Below are 20,119 nucleotides of genomic sequence, written 5' to 3'. Positions count from 1 at the left end.
AATGTATGTATGTATTCATGGAAACAAACCTAGAGGCAACTCTGAGCAGAGCCATCCCTGCTCCTGAAATGGGGGCATGGAGAGTACCCCATGCAGTCCCCAGACCAGCATTGCTCAGATCCTGTACCCAAACCTCCAGCCCCATCCACGGGGAGCAGGGGGCTGTCCCTGCACTGCAACACCAGCCAGGGACGCACCGCGAGAGCTGCTTGTCTTTTATTGCACAAGAAATTGGCATCACCGAGGCAGGATGGTGCAGTACAAAACGCTCCAGTTATCGGTCAGAAGCTATTGCAGAGCTTTGTATCCACGATTTCATTTATGTACAGATAAACACACACCAACGCTTGCTCACCAGGGCCCTGTCCTAGAGCCACGGCCAGGACACCACGGCCCGTCACCCCGGGTACTGCAGGGGCATGGGCAGGGCCTGATCCTGCCCTTATCACAGCTCTGGAAACTCCTGGCACAGCACAGGATGGGGGTGGTCGAGCCTCGCACAAGCTGCAGGGCACCAGCTCCCAGCACTTGCTTTAAATACCAAACAGCACAGGGCTGCACTGCACACTGGCAACTCGAAACACTGTAGCAAGGTGGAACATGGTGCCAGGCCCAGCCCTGCCTGCACCTTGCAGCCCCCTCTGCAGGCACCCAAGTGCCGTGCTGGGAGCGGGATAGGGCCCAAACGCAATTGTATCTTTATGAGCACCTGAGTCAGCTCAAGACCCACTTCTCATCCTTAATGTATCTACTGAAACGCCACAGGAAGGCTGAAAAAATAACAGGAGGGATAGCCTACACCTAAACCAGATCTTATTTAAATAAGCCTGGGAAAAGCCCCAGCCTGGCTCCTTAAGTCAGGGCTGGAGTCCATCGGTGGCTCTGTGCCACATGGGGAAGGGCTGAGTACTGCTACAGGGAGAGGGGCAAAAGAAACGGCAGAGAACACTGGGGCTTGGCTTCAGCGCATCAGTCAGAAGCTGCTTGTGTCCATTTCCAAGTGCACAGCGATTTCCCACAAGCAGGGACAACCTCACTAACATGGAGCAGCCTCTGGGACAAGGAGTGCGGCCCACAACCCCACGCAGCACCCATGTCCCCGTGTCCCAGCAAAGGGACAGGAGCTGTGGTGCACACTGTGTGCACAAGGCTGGGTTTGGCCCTTCCTCAGCCCCAGGCTGAGCAGGGCTGGGCTTCTGCCCCCACTTTCCCCTCCCAACTTCAGTTTGGGTTGGGAGGAACACATGGATACTTTCCCAGGGCTGTGTGTGCAGACCTCACACAGGAACAAGAGAACAGAATCAGCACCATCCGCACCATCCCACAGGCAGCAGTGCTGCAAGCACCGCCGGAGCTGCTGGGAGAGCAGCAGGACTCCGTCACTCCTGGCCAAAGCCTTCCGTCTCCTCAATGGCATACAGCAGCTTCTCCTTCAGCTGTTCATAGCTCTTGTAGGGAGGCAGATCCAAGCGGTTAAAGCTGGTGAGACAGGGCGCTGTGAGTGGGGAGGGAGCCCAGTGCTGCTGCCACCCTGCTCCCCACCACAGGGTCCCCTCCCACGGGTCTCCCCAGCAGCTTCATCCCATGGGAGAAGGGCATACAGGCAGCCAGAGCCCCACAGGGACACCAGCAGCTGTCCCCACGTGTCCCAGTGTCACGCAGCAACCACTCACCACGTATGGCTCCGAGGCAGCCACGTCTCTTTGCCAACTTTATCGATGCAGAATTTCTGAGGCCCATTGCTGCCTGTTAATGATGAGCAGAGTCAATCTCATTACATGGGCCCTACAGGCAGCAGAGTGCCTCAGCCCTACGATGCTACAGCACATGGGGAGACAAACCCAGAGCTGAACTCAGAACCTGTTCTGAGGCTCTTTACAGAGAGGATGAGCATCCAAAGGAAAAGCACAATAGTGTTTTCTAGAGTATGCAGTGACACAGCACAGAGTGCAGGGTGGGTTGCTCAGCAGTAAGCACTGAAACACACATCCTCTGCAGAGCCACAGGACTGAGCAGTCTGTCTGTACACTTCCAGGGGACCTGGCTCAGGAGGTCTGAGTCACTGAGGCTGCTTTCAACAAATGGTTAGCCCTGGACTGGCTTCAGGGGGCTGGAAAAAGGCTGATATGGCAGTAAGAATAACCGAATGGGTTAAGTTAGCTGGTACACATCAGTTCCAAGAAAACAGTGGGCAGGCTGTTAGGGGACCCAAAAAGCAGCAAATTAAAGGGCAGACACAGAGTAATGCCACGCTATGGTTTTCCAAAAAAGGGGTTTCATAGCACAAAAAATTAAAATTAAAAAAACAGAATCACAGAATCATAGGGGTTGGAAGGGACTGCAAGAGATCATACAGTCCAACCCCCTGCTAAAGCAGGTTACCTACAATAGGTCACACAGGTAGGCATCCAGACAGGTCTTGAATATCTCCATAGAAGGAGACTCTACAACCTCTCTGGGCAATCTGCTCCAGTGCTCCGTCACCCTTACCATAAGGATACTCAAAAAACAAAACAAAACAAAAAACCACTCAAATCTCATTCAAAATGAGATTACAAACTGGGCTGACAAGGTTATCTCCAGTGGCACAGTTCATGCTAAAGGAATTTGTCTCAGTACAGCACCAGCAAAGCAACAAAGCACACTGCCTCGCTCAGATGTCGCTGCAGCTTCATCACTACCCTACTGGAATGGGAACATGAACACTCGGCCCCAGCAACCAGAGCCAGGCATGGCCACCATCCCCCTCCCTGCCCAACCTTAGCACAGCCACACACCAATGAGCTCCGCGAAGCCCCCAACAGGCAGGCGGCACGTTCCAGTCACAAACTGCAGCAGGCGGATCCTCTTCTCGTTGTCCATCTCCTTCACCACCTGCAAGCACAGGGAGGAGGATCCCCATCACCCCAAAGCCTCAGGCAGTGCCTGGCCCTGAGCATGGCACATGAAGACTTCGGGGCTCACCTGCCAGAACCACTGGATCTGTTTGCTGTTCTTGGTGTAGTGCCGGTAGATGGTGTTCTTCTGCCAGTCGTTCATGTCAATCTCCTGCATGCCGCACAGCATCAGCTGGGGATGGAGGACAGTCAGGGGGATGGAAATACAGCCCCGTGTTCACGCTTCACAGCACTGACTCCTTTGGGGCTGTGCAGGGCACGAGCTCAAGCAACAGAAGCGAACAAGGGAATTCCTCGCCTCAGATGAGAAGTTTTCACCAAGAGACCCAATATGCAGCCCTGCCCTGCAGCCCGCGCTGCCTCAGATGGGCACACCACTGAGCCAATGGGTGAAAACAGAGGTTGAGGCTGAGCAGAGCTCACACACCCCATGGGCACCACAATGTCCTGCCTGGGGCAGGGCCTGCTCACCTCCAGCTCCTTCTCATCAAAGTACCGCAGCCACTCGAGTGGCACCACTTCATTGAAGCCATCCAGGAATGCCTTGGTTTGCTCCTCCACACCCCGTGTGAACCTCCAGTCCGTCAGCAGCCTGCAAAAGCAGGCAGGGGTCCGTGTGTGGCACAGGGGCTCTCCTCACCATCTTTTTCACCCTTCATGATTCCATGATTCCCTCCCACTGCTTCCCAGCCCACAAGCAGCAGAAGGCTCTGAGGATGGAGCAGTCACCATCGGGTGATCGCCAGCAGCCCCGCAATACACAAGCTGGCGAGCAGCGTGGGATGAGGCGAGGAGTTGCACCCTCTTTCCCCTCTCCTCTTCCCTGAGAGCCCTGGCAGCCGCCCAGACCACAGGCAGCCAGACCGCAGTACAGCGCAGCGCCAGCTCGGGCTTGTCAAAGCCACGTAGCCAAGAAGGGGCCACGTCCCCAGCCCCACACTCCCACCCAGCACTGCTCCGAAGCCAGGTGCCCAATGGGGCATCAGGACCGGACTCACATGATGTACTCCTCCTTGTTCTCCTCTGTCACCCGGATGCTCTCACCGCCCTCTTTCAGCTCATGGGTGGTCACCTTGCCCAAGATCTCCATGTCCTGGATGAAGTAGAGCTCCAGGCCACACTCCTCCAGGCTGTTCTCCCTGCAGAGGGCATCAGGACGTGAGGGGCCACAGGGGGAGCACTGTCACACCTTCACACAGCCCCGGAGCGTGAGGTACTCACTTGGTCCAGATGATGGAGTTGTAGAATTCTGGATCAATGGATTCCAGGTCCTTCAGAGTGGGCCGCTTGTTCAGCATCCGCTTGTAGAAGGGCAGCGTGAAGCCGGTGTCAATGAATTTCCCGTGGTACAGAGCCTACAGGGCGTGGGCATGGGGGGGTCAGGGGGACCAGGACGGCTCCCTGCAGACCAGGGCTGAAACCTCAGCATGGGGCTTGCAACCCCTTCCCCTCCCCACCACGAATTCCACTGCATCTCCTTCTCCCCTCACAGCTCTATTAAGAGCACTTGTTTAAACAGAGCTCTGCCGTGGCTTCCCTGAATCCCTGGCTTCCAGGAGCCTAAGGCAAAGGCAGCCAAAAATAATGCAGACGCTTGTCTAGAACAGCCCAGCGGTGAGTAATAGTCTGGAGTTTTATTGGGATCCTGCGAGGCGCGGGGCAGGGCAGGGGAATCTGGGCAGGACGCAGCATTTTGGGCAGACCCTGCCCCATCTGATACTGCTGCAGCCTTGTGCCCACCAGGCTCTGGGGAGGGTGAGAACACAGGAGGAGCCAAGCAGGGGCAGCTGGAAAACCTCACACTACTGGGGCTAAAAACAGCCCCGGAGCTGCAGAGCCGATAGCACCAGATGGCAGCCAAGGGCCTGGCTGGAGGCACGGCCTCAGGAAACTGCGACCCCAGCCTGATGGCCCAGCCCCAGCCCTGCAACACATCACCTCATGCTGCCATGGCCACTCTCCTCTGGGCGCACACTGAGCAAGAAAGTGCTCAGAGGGGCTGACCCTGCCAAGCAGATCTCCCCGGCCCCAGGCTCTTACCATGGCAATGAAACGGCCAATGAAGCGGAAGTATGTGAGATGGTCGGGGTTGATGGAGGAGGCGGGGTTGATCTGCAGGCAGTAGTTGTTCTTGCCGGCATACTCAAAGAGGCAGTACATGGGGTTGAGCACCTCGTGGGACAGGAGGAAGAACCACTCCCTGGGCAAGAGAAAGGGATAGTGGTGAGCAGACATCAGCACCCGGGGCTGCCACGGGAGGCTTTGTCCCAGCGGTGGGGACAGCCCCATGACCGTGGAGCACAGCTGCACAGACAGCGCCCGGCTCCTCAGGGTGCGGGGCAAGCACTGAGCCCTGCTCTGAGTATTGGGCAGCCCAGGACCTGGCCATAAAGTGCCTTTGGAGACATCAGAAAGATCTAGCTGCATGAATCCAGCCTGTCAAACATGTGCACACATGCCTGTGCACATACATACAGTGCTCGCAAACACCAGCTATCCTTCTCTACAACCTTCTCCCCTACCCCCCAGTCTCCCACTCCAAGCAGTGGGGAACAGGCACAGCTCCTCACTCTGCTCCCCCACCGCTGGCAGTCCTCAGACGCAGAGGCAGCCCCGGCATCCCGTCCGTGGTTCTACCCTGTGGTAGAACAGCATGACGTAACCTACCATAGGGTAAAACCACTGGCAGGACACAGAGAGATGCAGGCAGCAGGAGCCCTGCCCACAGCCGGCAGCAGCATCACTGGGAAGGAGAAGGTGGGGAGCAAACCGCAGCACAGGTTCTGGGACAGCAGAGGCAATGCAAGCTCACCACTGAGCTGGACACCTAGGCAAGCTGGCCAGGGGACGACAGACAGTCCCTCCAGCTGGAGGCGCAGCCCAGTGCCACACAGCACCATCCACTGGGTAGATGATGGTAGAAGCCAGCAGCACATTTGCCCCGGCACACACACCGCCATCTCAAGAAACACCAGTGCCTATCTACAGGCTGCAGGGAGCAGAGGCAGCTCAGCCCGGTGGCCACTCTGCACTGGGGGTTGTAGGAGAGCCCAGCTGGACCTCCAGCCCTCCCTGTACAAGGGATAGGGAAGCGCAGTGCCTTCCCAGAATTCACACTGTTCTCACCTCCTCTGCCTGAGCAGGCATTGCAGGAGGGCCAGGAACCCTGAGCCCTGCTACCAGAAGGCCTCATGCCACAGGGGGCTCACCCTGCCCCACAGCAAACATGTGGCCCCACGCTCACCTGGCGATGCCGCCGTAGTCCAGGCCCTCCTCACCACGCATGATGATGTAGAGGCGGCGTCGCAGGTCATAGGGCTTCATGTTCATGATCTATGGGGGGAGCAAGGAGCATGTCACTGTGGGATGCTCAAAGTGCGACAGCCCCACGACCCCCAGAGCCCCCACACCTCCTCACCTGCTGGAAGGAGTCCTCAAAGAGAGTCTGTCGGGAAACACTGATCTTCACGTGGCTGGGCAAGGCATTTGACTGCAAGGCACAGACACGAGGCCATGTATGGGCAGGCATGACAGTCCCACACCATCAGCCCACCCATGAGCACCCCCAGTCCCGGGGGCTCAGCAGCCCTCAGCTGCACTACTCACGTGGCAAAGGAAGCGGAACTGGTGGTACTTCCAGCGAAAGCTCCGGTCATACGCACCTGGTGATCCACCCTGCTTGCTCCTGCAAAAGCAGCACCAGCATGGACTCAGGGTACGACTCCAGCACACACTGCCATGCCCACAAGTGGGAGCTGACCCCCACTGCATGCAGGGAGCTCTCCTCCATGCAATGCAAGGCCCTACACTCACCTACACCCAATGTTGAGCGTCCCTGCCACAAAGCAAGTGGATGAGCTGCGAACAAGCGACCCCCAGCCCCAGCTCCAAGCACATACCCAGACTCAAATCCTGGCCGCGGGTCCTTGAAGGTGGTGGTGCGTGTATTGTGGTCCACAAAGTAGCGCACGCCCTCATTGGTGTACTTCATCTCCCAGCCAGGAGGCAGGGGTGGCTCCTGGATCATCCTGTAGGCAGAGATGGGGTCACCGCTCTGCCACCTGGGAGGTCTCTCCCTGCTTCATGCCGCTCCCCCTGGAGACTGCCCTGGACTTTCGCACCTCCAGCACCATGCTTTTGATTCTGGCTCCCCAACCTAAGAGGCTCAGCACCCTCACAGCCACATTTCAGTGCTTGGTGTCCCACCACAAGCATCATCCCCTGCTCTTTCCACGGCACCTACCCCTGTGTGCGAGGGTCTTCCCACTGCGTGGTCCGTGTGTTGTGGTTCACGTAATACACCCGCGCGTTGTCCTGTCTCTTTTCTAAGAGGAAACACCATAGTTGGAGCGCTGCAGGCACCAGCGTCCCAGGAACAGCCCTCCCTTCCCAGTGTTTGTCAGATCCCACCTCTCCACCTGCTCTGCTACACTACATATGGAGAAGCAGAATTAAAAATGAAAATAATGATTTTTAAAATTACATTTTTTTCCATGTGCAGAAGCAGCAGTGCCTCTGGGGAAGGCCCAGTTCTCCAGGGTCCGCAGGGGCACCCTGTGGGGCCATGACCCCAGGGAAGCCTTCTCGCAGTCCCGCTGCCTGCGCACAAACACACACACACACACACACACACACCCTCTCTGTTGCACACAGCCATAAAACAAACACTGCTCAGACCAGCACCACTGCTGCCTACTGCTCTGCGCCTGCTCCGCTTGCTGTGTCCCCATCACCATGTGTGCTCCCAGCATAGCCCCTCTCCATGCTGAGAAGGACGCTCTGCACGCACTCCCTGTCCCCCCCTGCTCATTCTCAGGCTGTGGGAGGGAACATGATGATGGGACATTCCTGCCCCCAGCCCCCGCAGATGCACCAGGCATGGTGATAGGGTGCTCCAGCACTTCTGCTCTTGGCTCCAGCTGCCCCAGGGACCCCATCCATCTGCCTGGGTCAGGCACAGGGACAGGGCAGCCTCCCACACCCCAGTCCACCGTCCTACAGGGATGCCTCCCTCAGGATAGGGGCCATCTACACTCTGCAGTTGGCACTGGGGCCCTTTTAAAACATCCCGGCACCCCACAGCATCCCTCAGCTCCCATTAATGCCACCTCCATGTCACCAGACCCTTGCTGCTCCGACTGCCAGCCCTCCCCAGCTCAGGTACACCAAGGTACCCCCACACTCTGGATGAGGCACAAGGGCAACAGCAGCACTTGGGGACAGGGCTGCCATCCTGCTGTGCCTGGCGGTAGGGCACCCAGTGGCACTGCGTGGCAGCAGGGAGAGCACTCAAGGGCTCTAGGGCCGAGCAAGGAGTTGGATCCCTGTTCTCTGCCCTAGTCCAAAGAACAACCACAAACACTTCTGCATTCAGTAGCTGAGAGAGAGAGAGAGAGCTGGGAAATTCTCCAGGAAAAGAGAAAAAAGGTGGAAAAAAAATGGGAAAAAAGCTGGATTTCAAATCAGAGATGGAGCTAACCGTAGGCAGACAGCCCCACATACAGCAGAGTATGGGGAGCACTGTGTCCCCAGATGGGGCACACACTGACACAGGAAGGACACACAGATGCATGGAGCATCTTGAACGCAGCAGGGCAGGGCGCAGGCAGGTAAGGGGCTCTGTACTTACCCCAGCCAGGAGGAAGGGGACCAAGAGGATCATTGTCAGACGGGGCACCGGACGGCTAGAGATGAGAGAGGGCAAAACACAAAATAAAAAGCAGGGCCAGGACAGGCAGGAGGAGCAGGGCACAGATGGAGGGGAGTCCACAGCCCTGCTTCCCACTCGCCTCCTATTGGCCCACAGCTCCCAAAGTACTTAAAAAAAAAAAATAAAAAAAAAAAACCAAAACCAACAACAACAAAACAAAACAAAACAATTGTACGCTCAGGGGGTGTTAAAAAAAAAAAAAAAAAAAAGGAAAAAAGCACAACCTAAACAGAGGTTGGGGGCAGCACAGAGAGCAGCGGGACCGTGTTGCAGCTCCAGATGTGCACGGCAGCTCAGCTCCCGCTGGCCCGAGCGGCTCTCCCCAGCAGATACACCTCCAGCCTCCTCCAAGAACCACACACAAGAGGGAAAAAATATCGCAGGCCTTTCCAATGAAATCATTCCCACAAGCCCTGTCCACGCCCAGCGCTTCCTGGCGGGGCCCGCACCCCCCTCCTCCCGGGCAGCACGCAGGGCCGGGATGCGCTCGCACTGAGAGCACATTCATGGCTGCGCAGACAGGCGGCTCCCGGCCCCCCCCCAGCAGGTCGGGGCCACACAAAGCACCTTTCTTGTGCCGGGCGGGAGGCCTCACCCAGCCTAAACCGGGGGGTGCCCCAGGCACTGCGCCCTGGTTTGTGTTAGCCCACAGCTCCAGGGACGGAGGTGCAGCCCCGGCAGCCGGTGATTCAGTGCAGAAGGAGTATGGAAATGACTCTGGGGTTCAATAAGAAATGCGTTGTAATAAGAAAGGTCTTTTCGCCACACCTCTTGAAGCCCAAACTCAAGAGAGGGATTGGCATCTCAGCCCACCTCCATGGGGATGGGGCACAACCACCACCGGGGGTGCCAGGGTAGCCTGCCCACCTAGAATGGGTGCCAGAACTCAGGGGCCAGTCCAGCACCTAGGGATGCTCTGGGGTGCACTGGGGCTGGAGCAGCCCACACTCGGCTTCTCCTCTTGCAACAGGATGAGTACAGGAGAGGCCCTGGCACAGCAAGGTGCACCTCGGGTAGCTCCCTCACTCCCTGCCCAGAGAAGAAGCCGAGGAACGTCCAGGGCTATCGCCTCACTGTGACTTAAAAATAACCAATTCAAACAAACAGAGCAGAGAAACAAGAGCTCGGCGCAGGGCCCCGGGGAGATGGCGATCAGCAGCTTCATGATCTGCAGCCACCAAGCACGGCCCTGTGCCATGAGACCCCTCGGTGCACGCAGTGCTGCTCCCACGCAGCCTGCTGTGGAGGGACCCTGCTGCAGCACGGCCCAGAGGGGGCTCTGCGCCACCAGGAGGGGAGGCAGCCACCGCTGGGACCAAGAGGGCAAAGCAAAGCACAGAGTCCCAGTGGAGAGAAAGGCAGAGCAGGAGCCATCGCTGCTCACAGCAGAAAGCTCAAAATGAGAAGTACAATCGTTTCATCAGGCTAAATTTGGAGCGCGAGTCCCTCCCTCTGCACTTCACAGAACACAGCCAGGGTGACTCGCACAGCACTGGAGCGGCTCCAAAGGCGCCTGCCAGAGAAGCCAGTGCCAGATCACAGCCGAGCCTCAGCGGGAGCCCCCTCCTCTGCCCCCTCCAGCTCTCTCCACAAGGCCTGAAGAGACCGCCCAGCTGTGTGGGCAGCAATGCCCACGCCACGGACACCCCGGGCACACGGCCTCCTGCTGCCAGCCAGCCCCCGGCTCTCACCTGGTACAGGAATCTTTGGCTGAACTGCTGCATGGCTCCCTGCAGCTGGCTGCGCTGGGACTGCCACTGCTCATAGTTGCGGACGTACTCGGCTGTGGGGCGCTGCCACGTGGTGGTGCGGGTGTTGTGGTCCACGTAGTAATAGCGGCCCCTGGGGTCCACACGCTTTTCCCACCTGGAGGCACCACGGGAAGATGTCACTACCCGTCATTGGAAAAAAGGGCTCCCTGGCACTTGTAGCCCCATTTCAGTGCTCTTAGAGCCGGATTCCCCCTTCTCCAAGGGATTTCACACCCTACTGGTGAGCAGACCACTGTCCCACCTCCTCCAGCACTCCTGCTGCTGCTCAGAGCCCGGCGCATGGCACCACACTGCTGAACAGCCCTTCAGGAGACAGAGGGTCTGGCACACCCCTGAGAGCACTGCAGCAGCAAAGGACAGCGGTGACAACCAGCACAGACCCAAGCTGCACCTCATGCTCAGCTCACACACCACACAGCTACTCAGTGCAACCACTGCATGAAGGCACAGGGACTCCATGGCATCAACGCCCTCCAGAAACACAGGTGAGAAAAGCAGCCTCCAAGAGAGGAATACTGAGTGCTGCTGGGGCTGAGGTCCCCTCTGGGGACTGATTTCTCCTCTCACACTGACAGCACGGGCTGACTTCCCACACTCGCTCTCTGGCTCCTCTCCCAAGACTAAGCACTGCCCTCCAACGCAGGGGCTCCATTCGCAGCTCCAGCACAAGCAAGTTCATGCTGAAAGGGTTCCGCAGCACAAGGTGAGCCCTGCCATGAGGGCATACAGAAGCTCTGCCCCAAGTGAAGTGAGGCAGTGCTGCCGGGCACCACGATTGAGGTGTAGTACATGTGCTTCCAGGAAGGCTGGCACCTGGCAGAGGCAAGTCACCGAGCAAACACCTGCACTGGCACAGGCTGCCCAGAGAGCTGTGGGTGCCTATCCCTCGAGGTGTTCAAGGCCATGGATGGGGCCCTGGGCAGTCTGAGCTGGTGGGGGCACTGAGCCCACAGCACAGGGTAGGACTGTGGGAGCTGTGAGGTCCCTTCCAATCCAATCATGCTGTGACTCTGTGATTCTAGGATAGGAGAGGAGCACACCTGGGGCCCTCCCAAACCTGTCTTTTCCTGGGAATAGTCTCCCTCTGAATACCAGGCAGCTTTTAAGCTGTTGGAGAACCAGCAAGAGTTAGGGAGAGCTGCAGGAATCACGGCTCAACTGAGGGCAGCATGTGAGCATGGGGACCCAGAGCTCCCAGGACTGGTTTGTATTTCAGGCTCACTGCTATGCTGGCTGTGAAGCAGTGTGCTCCTTCCAGCCATGAGCTAACCCAGCCCAGAGAACAGCAGCTTGGCTGTACTGACTTCTCTGCTTCTGGGGCACAGAGAAGAGGTGAGAACTCAACAAGCTTCTGGAAAATGCATAGGCCCTGAGGGCTACATGCAGCCTGCGTGACCAGAGGACTGTGTAATTCTGCATACAGAAGGATGACCCTCCCCCGCAAATACAAGTTCTGCAGAGATCTTTCTGCAAGTTTCACAGAGCTGTGCAGCATCATATGTGTGAGAACAAGCACACCCCAGGGCAGTAAGAACAGAGGCCCCTCAGCAGATGCAGTCCAGGTTCAGGGTTGGGGCACGTGACATGTGTCTGTGTGTGCCCACCTAGAGCTCAGCCCTCTCACCTCACCCCACCCCACACCTGCCCCAAGGCCCTTACCCCGGCGGGAGCGGTCGTTCCCACGTGGTGGTCTTGTTGTTGTGGTCTACATAGTAGACTCTACCATTTGGCAGCTCCCGCTGCTCCCACCTGAAAGAGACAAACACAGTTGGTATGGACAGGCAGCGAGCCCAAACCCCAGCAGGGCAGAGCCCAAATCCTGGCAGCAACCAGAGCCTGCTGCTCTCCATGCCCGCCCCACAGAGCTCCAGCACTGGGCAGAGCAGTTTCAGCAAGAGACATGCAGGAACCTGTGCTAAGCCAGGGCCAGCAGAGGGGCTCGGCTGGAATGAGCACCAGGGACCCAGCACTATCCAGACAATGTGTTAACCTGTAAGGGCTCCCCAGGGACCAGTGTGCCAATAGTAATTAACAGTCAACTCATTAGAGAGTTGCATCTGGTGGGTTAGTAACCTGTCTCCTTTCACTGCTTAACTACAGAAGTTTAAGCTTTCTTTAAAGTACAGTATGACCTGGCAGCTCTTTGGTTCGGTACATACAGCAGAGGTGCTGCAGCAGGCTGTGTGTTGATGATAGGTGTCTTTGGGAGCACAGATTAGGGTTCTGCCTTCTTGCAGAAAGTAAGAGAATCAGTCACTTCACTCAGGTGCAGCTTTATATCCATGTGTTTTTGTTTTGTTTCTTTTCATACATTTTTAAAGTAGAACCTTCAAGTTCGGGCTGGGGCTGTGTTTCCCTGGCAGCCCCACTGCTTCCAGACACCATGAGGATGCAGCCCTCCAGGGAACCCAGAGCCACAGGGTAGCCCAGTCCTGCACAGCACTGCAGCCATTCCTCAACTCCATTCACTCATTCATGGAAGTTTACACTCTGGCAAACACAGAGTCTCCGCGCAGCACCACGCTTTGTCAGCTCTTACTCCGCAGCACACAGCTGCCGACAGATCAAGTGTTCTCCTGCCACGCTTCTGCTCCCACAGGTCTCCCTCCCGATTCAATCTTCAGCCTCAATTAATCATTACTAAAAGCCCTGGGAAATTAACCTACTCACTTCTGTTGTGCTGGCAGCTGAATGGATGAGGGCTGGCAGGCCCACACAGTGCTCTGAGAAGGTGCTCCAAGCACCAGTGCCCATCATCTGCAGCACTCCCACTTTCCCCAAGCCCCCAGGGTAAGACATAAGCCCGGAGCCACACGCACCATGACCGCAGGTCCATGCATGGCACAGCTGTGCCACCGCTCTGAGAAAGGCTGGGAGCTCTCAGCCCCAGTGAGCACCATGTGCGCCCGCACCGCTGCAGGAGAGGCAAGCGGAGGCTGTGGGGCAGTCCTGCAGTCCAAACAGAACACCTTCCTTATGTAAGAAACCACAGCAGCGTGCCTGCTGCCAGGCACATAATGCAGCTCTTTGTGCGCGCAGACGAGGCTGTGTGCGCAGAATGGCAGCAAGCGCCTGTCCCTGCCTGGGATCACTGCTGATAGGAACCAGATGCGCAGCCAGTCGCTCTCGTGGCCCTGCTGTCCCATGGGCACCCAGGCAGGAGGGCCAGCGCCCCACACTGAGGCTTTGGGCTGCTCCCGCAGCACAGCCGCTCCTCAGCGGCCGGAGTGAGGGAGGGCTCCACACACAGCTGGGGCTGGAACGATTCAGGACACCTTCCAGCACCCTCCAGCCCCAAACAGACCACTGGTTGTATGTTCCCTTTGTGTTCAGCACATCTGGTGCAGATGTTCAGAGAGAGCTCTCTGGGCCACATAAAGAGCTACGGATCCCCATGTGAACCCAACATGCTGGCACTCCACATGCCACGGCCAGGAAGGAGGAATGGGCTCGGAGCTGCTCCTGTTCTGCACAGCGTGAGTGCCCTCTCTGCTCCCGGGATGAAAAAAGATGTTCAGAGGAACCCAGGGAACAGGCAGCCTTCTGGTAGCTTCTTAGGGGCAGTGACACGATGGCTCCCAGCAGCTCTGCAAGGGACCTAGTGATCACCAGAGCTGGTGAGGACTGCACAGTGCTAGAACAGCCTGGTTTGGTTCACATGCCTCCTGCCTGAGGCATCACTGTCTCCTGCAAGCCAGCTGCATCCTCATCCCATACTGGGCCCCAAACCACGAATCACAGCAATCCCTCAGTGCAGTGAGCCAGCCGGAGGCAGCTTCCTCATATCGGGTCTCCAGAGATCCCCCAGAGCTCACTTTTACAATTCTCAGAACCACGGACGTTTCTGAAATCCCTGCTTGGCAGAGGCAGCAGCCTCCAGCTGCCCTCACACAGGGCTCACGGCCTGGCCGGATCCAGTGCTCCACTCTGGATTCACCTGGGAGCACCTCAACACTCAGACCCCACCTGCAGAGCAGAGCAGCCACTACAGCTCAGACAGTGCATGCAAGATGCTGCTGTTCTCCTCTCCCGCTACAAATCCTGTGGTAAGAAGTAGGGAGGGAAAATGAAGGCCCCTCTCCATACCCGGGGGAGGAGTATCCACATCTCTGCACCTCAAGCAGGCAGAGGTGGGGAGGAGAGCTCCCATTTGCCCAGTAAGCACAGGAAGGGGCATGGGCTGGAATAAAGACCTTTTTCAGAGTCCTGGACTTTTCCAGCTGCCTGGAAACAGGAAGCGCCCAGGCTGGAGAACAGTAACCCTCACACACCCCGCATAAAGGCACACTGAGCCGTTAACCCTAATTACCTGTGACTGACACATCAGCGAGGCCCTGACCTTCCAGGCATCAGCTTAGCCAGAGGAAAATAAACAGCTCCCTTCGTATGAATACGAGGCACTGCAACCCCTCTGTGCTGCTCTGCATTTGCAGTCCAGAGCAAAGGTGTAGGAAAGGTGGAGGATGAGGCTCAGTTTGCCCCAGCCCCACTCCTTCCCAACGTCCAGCAAGACACAAAGCAGCCAGAGAGGAACCCCAGTCCGACATTTCCACGGGACTGGCACAACACAGGACTGGGCTTCACCTTCCCAAGGATGACTCTCTCTCCCTCTCTCCCAGTAATGCCAGAAGAGCCCAGGATCCAGTAGCACTAGACCTACAAACTGCGGGAGAATCCTTTCCAGTTCCCCACAATGGCCATTTATGTCCTATTCCACTCTTTGATATCCATGCCACCCTTTCAGGAGCTCCCTGCAGATCCACACTCTCTCTCTCTCCTATTTTCTTCCCACTGAGCCCTTGAGCGGCCACAGGAGCTCTGAAGTCTTCGCTGCTCCAGGCATCAGCCTTGGGAGGCCACTTACAGTGGAGATGCGATTCACTGTTCACTTCCCCAGGGCCCCACAATGGATACAGATCAGAGTCCTGGCCCAAAGGAGGAGAGAGCAGTCCAGCAACACAGACAGACCCAGCTCTGGCTGGACAGAACAAGCTGTGTCAGAGATGAATGGCGATCTGTGTCTTCCAGCAGAACCAGACAGAGACAGCAGGTCTTCTTGGATGCTTCTGCACTTCCAGCAGCACCCCTCTCTGCTCTAGGCTCCCTTCCCAGGCTCTCCTCATGGCCCCTTGCAGGGCTTCCCATACCCTACGCTCTGCTGAACAGGAAGGTCATTGCTGCTGAGCCCTGCTGCACAGCCCAGCTCTCCAACACCCATCCCCTCTTGCAGCACAGAGCAGTGTCCCAACAGCTTTCACACTGCCTCCTGGGCTGTGCCTCCCTCCTCGAGTACCCCCAGGACACTCAGTCACACTGCCCCATCAGGGAACAAGAGCCTCGAGCAGGAGGAGGCAGAGCTGCTTACCCGGGAGGCAGAGAGTCCTGAGCCTGCACTGCTGTCTGTGCCTGCGGGGTGCTGGGTGCTCCCTCCTCAGCTTCAGTGGAGCCAGGCAGGGCAGGAAGGATGGATGCAGCAACAGAGCCCTCAGCTGGGCTCGACGTCGCTGCAGCCAGCGTGGCTGTCCCCGCAGCTGGCCTTTCCTCTTCCACGTCCGCAGCTCCCACCACATCACCGTTCACTGGGAAGGCAGAGGGCAGAGATATTAGCACCAAGAACAGCACAGGCTGTTCCACCACCCTGGGGCAGCCCCACAACCATGGCGGTGGTGGTGGTGATGGCAACAGGGAGCACACAGTTCCAGGCCAGGCCAGGTCCCACAGAGCCTCTGCCTCCATCTTTCCTCTTGAGATAAAAGCAGACACAACTGCATTTGTGCTCAGTATCCCTTCTGCTGCCTGCAGATGTACTGCAGGCCTGACATGGATGCCAGAAGCGAGGAGCTTAGGGGCTGCCTCACAGCATCCCCACAACAGACACTGCTGGGAGCTGAGTGGTGCCGGTTCCACTGTGTTTGTGGAGAGAGGAAGGGACTGAGCAAGGGAAAACCACAATGAAAACTGATCAGGAGGAAAATGTAGACCAAAAGAATGAAAGGAGATTTGTTTGATGAATATTTATCAGCTAGCCAAAAAACCAGAGCTTGACAGCACAGCAGAGGATAACTTCTGCCACAGCCACAGTGAAATTAAAGAATTAAAAACAAAACAAAAAGGGATGCAGATAGAGCTCCACAGGTCAGAATTAAGAAATATAAAAAGCTGCAAGCCCAAGTTTTGTAATGAACACTGCACAGTAGTCAGGTGTTTCCTGCTAGCAAGCTTTAGGAAGAGGACTGAGGAGCTTCAAGCAAACTGTGCCAGTCTTCTGAGGGAACCTGACTCAGGTGACTGCATTGCAATTGCATTGATCTCAGTCCTGGAGAGAACAGGGGAAAAGATGATTCAAAGTCCACTGATAAGGATTCTGGGAGGAGTAGGGCTGGGGCTAAGCTACACCATGGAGAACGCATGCCACACAGTAACTTCCTTTTCTTCTCAGAAGAAATTACAGCTATGGGCTACAAACGTAACTGGGAAGTTCTTGCAGCAGCCTGCTCCCAAACTGCACGCACTAACAGCAACAGAATGTACCGAGCGGGGAGGAAGAGGAAGGCTTCTGGAGGCATGCTGAGCGTGACACAGCATCCAGCACCACCCCCAGGCAGCACCTCCCATCCCGAGGTGTAACGCCCCAGCTGGCACGCTGCTGAGAGATAAACAGCAACAAGGACAGCACAGCCATAAAGTCACTGGGAAGGCTGGGGCCGGGCCAGCACAACGCGTTGTGAAGCGAGCAGAGCCCAGGAACAGCGCCGTGCCTGCGGGTGCGTCCCAGTGGGGCACGGGCCAAGCAGCCAGTGGCACTGAGCAGCACTGGGGCAAGCCAGGACTACAGGCTGAACTGCTGTGCCCCGCTGCAGCCCTCTGCACCCCCACTTCCCTCCCAGAATGGATTTTGGCAAAATGGAAATTACGGTGCTCCAGGTTTTTCCAAAGTAATGAAAAAAAAAAAAAAAAAAAAAGGAAAAAAGTCCTCCTCGGTTGAACCAAACATTTCCTTCTATCCGAAACAAAGCATGCTGCTTTTCCTTCAGATCTCTGACAACTGCAAAAGAAAGGACAGAACTGGCTGCAAAATAACAGTGCAGGGGAGTACCTGTGGTAGCGGTGTCATTCTGCTGCCACCTCTCACCCTACAGCACCGCACCATGTACTCACCCAGGATGTGGGACATGGGAGCTTTGCTAAGCCCACAGTGCCAGACACCATCCTACCATCACGTCCCAGGCTTCCTGCACTACTGGGCAGCTCCAGCACACCAGCAAAGAAAAGTTGGTGAGCTGCTTATGGCTTTATAGTCACACATTCACCAGGTCCAGACCCCACTCCATGGGGTATTCATGGCTTTGTGGACAAGCCCAAGAAAAGACAAGGAAAACTCTTCCCAAAGGTATTTCTGGCATAAGACTCAGTGTCCTCTTGAGGGGTGGGTTTGTGCCCTCACCGACAAGAGCCACAGAAATCATTACAGAGAGACAGAACAGGTCCCACCGGTGAGTCTTAAAGAGCTGCCCAGCTTATCAAAGTGAAACCAACAGTTCTTTTGTGGGGAAGGAATCCCTCAGCATTACAGGACCCTTTATCACAGTAGAAAGCTCCCTTCCCCCTCAGACAGCACTCCCACCTCTGCCCACCCCACGCCCGTGGCAGCAGCAGATCCCCCGCCGTGCTCACCGGTGCTGCTGGCAGTGCCGTTGGCCATGCTGCTGGGTGTCGGGCTCTTGGGCAGCTGCCGGTGCCGGCTCCGTGCGTTAGGACTTTGCTCCCCGCTGCCCGCACCCTGCCTGGAGGCCCCAGCAGCGAGGCGGTGTGTCCTACAGGGGAAGAAATAGGAGGTGAGGCACAGCTGGGCCTGAAAGAGAGCAGCTTGCCCCGACTCCGTGCTGCTGCTCCCCGGGCACAGACATCTGCCTGCCTGCTGGGACACAGCAGCACATATGTGCCCCAAACCTCAACTCTCTGAACCTACGCGCGGGTGCTGGCATCCCACTCCCCACATCAGAGCCCATGGGAGACAACTCTCAGTGCAGCCTCTGCCTGCATGCCCAGGGATGATCACACACCGCTGCTGCCTTCTGCTTCAGGAGACCCCCAGGGAAACGCTCACAGCAGCCTTGAGTCCCATGCAGAGACAGGTGGGGATGCTGAAAGCTTCTACCTATGGTGCCAGGAAGGAACAGCTGGGAAAGGCAGCACTGAAACAACCACAGTCAGAGCCCAACTTCTCACAGGGATGCTCAGTGAGGGAAAGGGGAACATTCAACAGCGGGGCACCTCATCATGCACAAACATCAAGGAGAGAGAACTGCTGACCTAGGGAACACTCCGACAGACCCCTTGGTGTTCACTCTGTAATGTGGGGCAGTGAGAGCTCTGCACCACTGGGAAGAGCCTTTTTCCCATCTCAAGGCCTGGGGAGTGCAGGCAGAGTGGGGCCACTCCCGGCCAGGGCAGCGCAGTGTTCACAGCCACCGCACCAGGACGCGGGGATTAGGGCTTGCTTTGTTCCAGCCAACTTCTCCCCTTAAAAGGGCAAAACCTGCAGACTGCCCCCACTTCCCAGGGCCGGGCCGAACTGGGAGGGGACAGCAGCTTGGCAAGGGCAGGGCACAGCATCGCTCATGCCACCCACGCCAGCTCCAGCAAGCCTCTGGATCCTCCCCATGCTCCTCAGGGAGCGGCTCGCAGCAACGCCAGGCAGAGGAAGGGCTGGGAAGAGACACGGGAAAGCAGAAAGCAGCTCAGAGCCAGCCTGGCTGTAGGACCCAGATCTCTGCGCCCATCCTTAGTTGAAGCAATGGATGGATGAATCCTGTCCTCACCCTTCTTGCTGCAGATGAGCTAAGAGCTGCCCGCAGTTTTTAGCAACCAAAACAGGATGTTTCCCTGCTGCCAGCTGGCCACACAGGGTTATCAGGCCTGAATTAGCCCGCGGGCCGCCCAGCCCAGCCCTCCTACGAGCACTCCCATCTGGGCATTGTCTTTTAATAGATGCATGGAAACAAACCCAGTGAGGCCACGTGACAGAGGCTAGGCTGGGAACAAACTCTTAAAATAGGAATGGGGGAAAAAACAGCAGCGTGCAGATGGGAACAGGCAGCAGTGCCGCTGGGAAGGAGCAGGCAGGGACAGCCCCTTGCCCTGGTGGTGAGCATAAGCCCTGCCATCCCCTTCCATCAGCCACCCCAGGCCATGACAGAGGGAACAGGTGCAGCCAAAAAGGGCAGTGGTGTCAACCATCAAGGCAGAGCCCTTCTGCACAGGCTGATGCAGGGCACATCACCAATGCTCACCTCCAGCCCAGGTGTGAAATGCAGGAATGGATTCCATCCCCATGACCCAAGCACAAGATGCCAGGAGCCACTGAAGTGCCAGTTGGTCTCATTCAGGATGCAATCTGGCAAATGACATCTGGAGAGGAATGCTCCCTGTCCCTAAGAGAGATGGCTGCCTTCTCTCCACCATACCCCATGTCACGCGTGGTGCTGGGAATGGGGATGGAGCAGGTATCAGCACCCGGAGGTCACCCCATCACACACCAGCCAGCAGCACTGGTGCTTGGTTCTGAAACCCCAAATCAGTGTGATCCCAGCCCAGTTTATCCTCATTATCCAGCACCCTGCTTTGTGGTGCAGCCAGAGAATGGGGCCCTCACAGGGGGATGGGGCTCACTGAGCCAGAGGTGCTGCTTGTCCTCAGGGCTACTCATGCCCATCACCAGCTAAGCTGTAGGCTTTGGA

The 20,119-nt window shown here is 57.1% G+C and overlaps 1 protein-coding gene across 5 annotated transcripts in view; it reads right to left on the bottom strand.

The window, feature by feature from the left end:
* Positions 1–200: 200 nt before the first annotated feature.
* The window catches only part of WWP2 (WW domain containing E3 ubiquitin protein ligase 2), a 31,957-nt gene continuing 12,038 nt past the window's right edge, over positions 201–20,119 (bottom strand). For all 5 annotated transcript variants that reach the window (XM_085235028.1, XM_085235031.1, XM_085235032.1 and 2 more), the window contains 18 exons: positions 18,054–18,193; positions 15,745–15,958; positions 12,039–12,128; positions 10,299–10,473; positions 8,527–8,581; positions 7,141–7,222; positions 6,797–6,925; positions 6,504–6,582; positions 6,316–6,387; positions 6,142–6,230; positions 4,938–5,097; positions 4,119–4,252; positions 3,896–4,036; positions 3,369–3,489; positions 2,965–3,069; positions 2,778–2,874; positions 1,674–1,746; positions 201–1,479 (listed from right to left, as the gene is read on the bottom strand). In XM_085235028.1, the coding sequence (XP_085091154.1) occupies positions 1,380–1,479; positions 1,674–1,746; positions 2,778–2,874; positions 2,965–3,069; positions 3,369–3,489; positions 3,896–4,036; positions 4,119–4,252; positions 4,938–5,097; positions 6,142–6,230; positions 6,316–6,387; positions 6,504–6,582; positions 6,797–6,925; positions 7,141–7,222; positions 8,527–8,581; positions 10,299–10,473; positions 12,039–12,128; positions 15,745–15,958; positions 18,054–18,193 (2,056 nt within the window). In that variant the 3' untranslated portion in view covers positions 201–1,379. The remainder of the gene's footprint in view (positions 1,480–1,673; positions 1,747–2,777; positions 2,875–2,964; positions 3,070–3,368; positions 3,490–3,895; positions 4,037–4,118; positions 4,253–4,937; positions 5,098–6,141; positions 6,231–6,315; positions 6,388–6,503; positions 6,583–6,796; positions 6,926–7,140; positions 7,223–8,526; positions 8,582–10,298; positions 10,474–12,038; positions 12,129–15,744; positions 15,959–18,053; positions 18,194–20,119) is intronic.

Source organism: Meleagris gallopavo, chromosome 13 (genome assembly GCF_905368555.1).
Source record: "Meleagris gallopavo chromosome 13, MGAL_WU_HG_1.1, whole genome shotgun sequence".
Classification (NCBI taxonomy): domain Eukaryota; kingdom Metazoa; phylum Chordata; class Aves; order Galliformes; family Phasianidae; genus Meleagris; species Meleagris gallopavo.
This window is presented reverse-complemented; position numbering and strand designations above follow the sequence as displayed.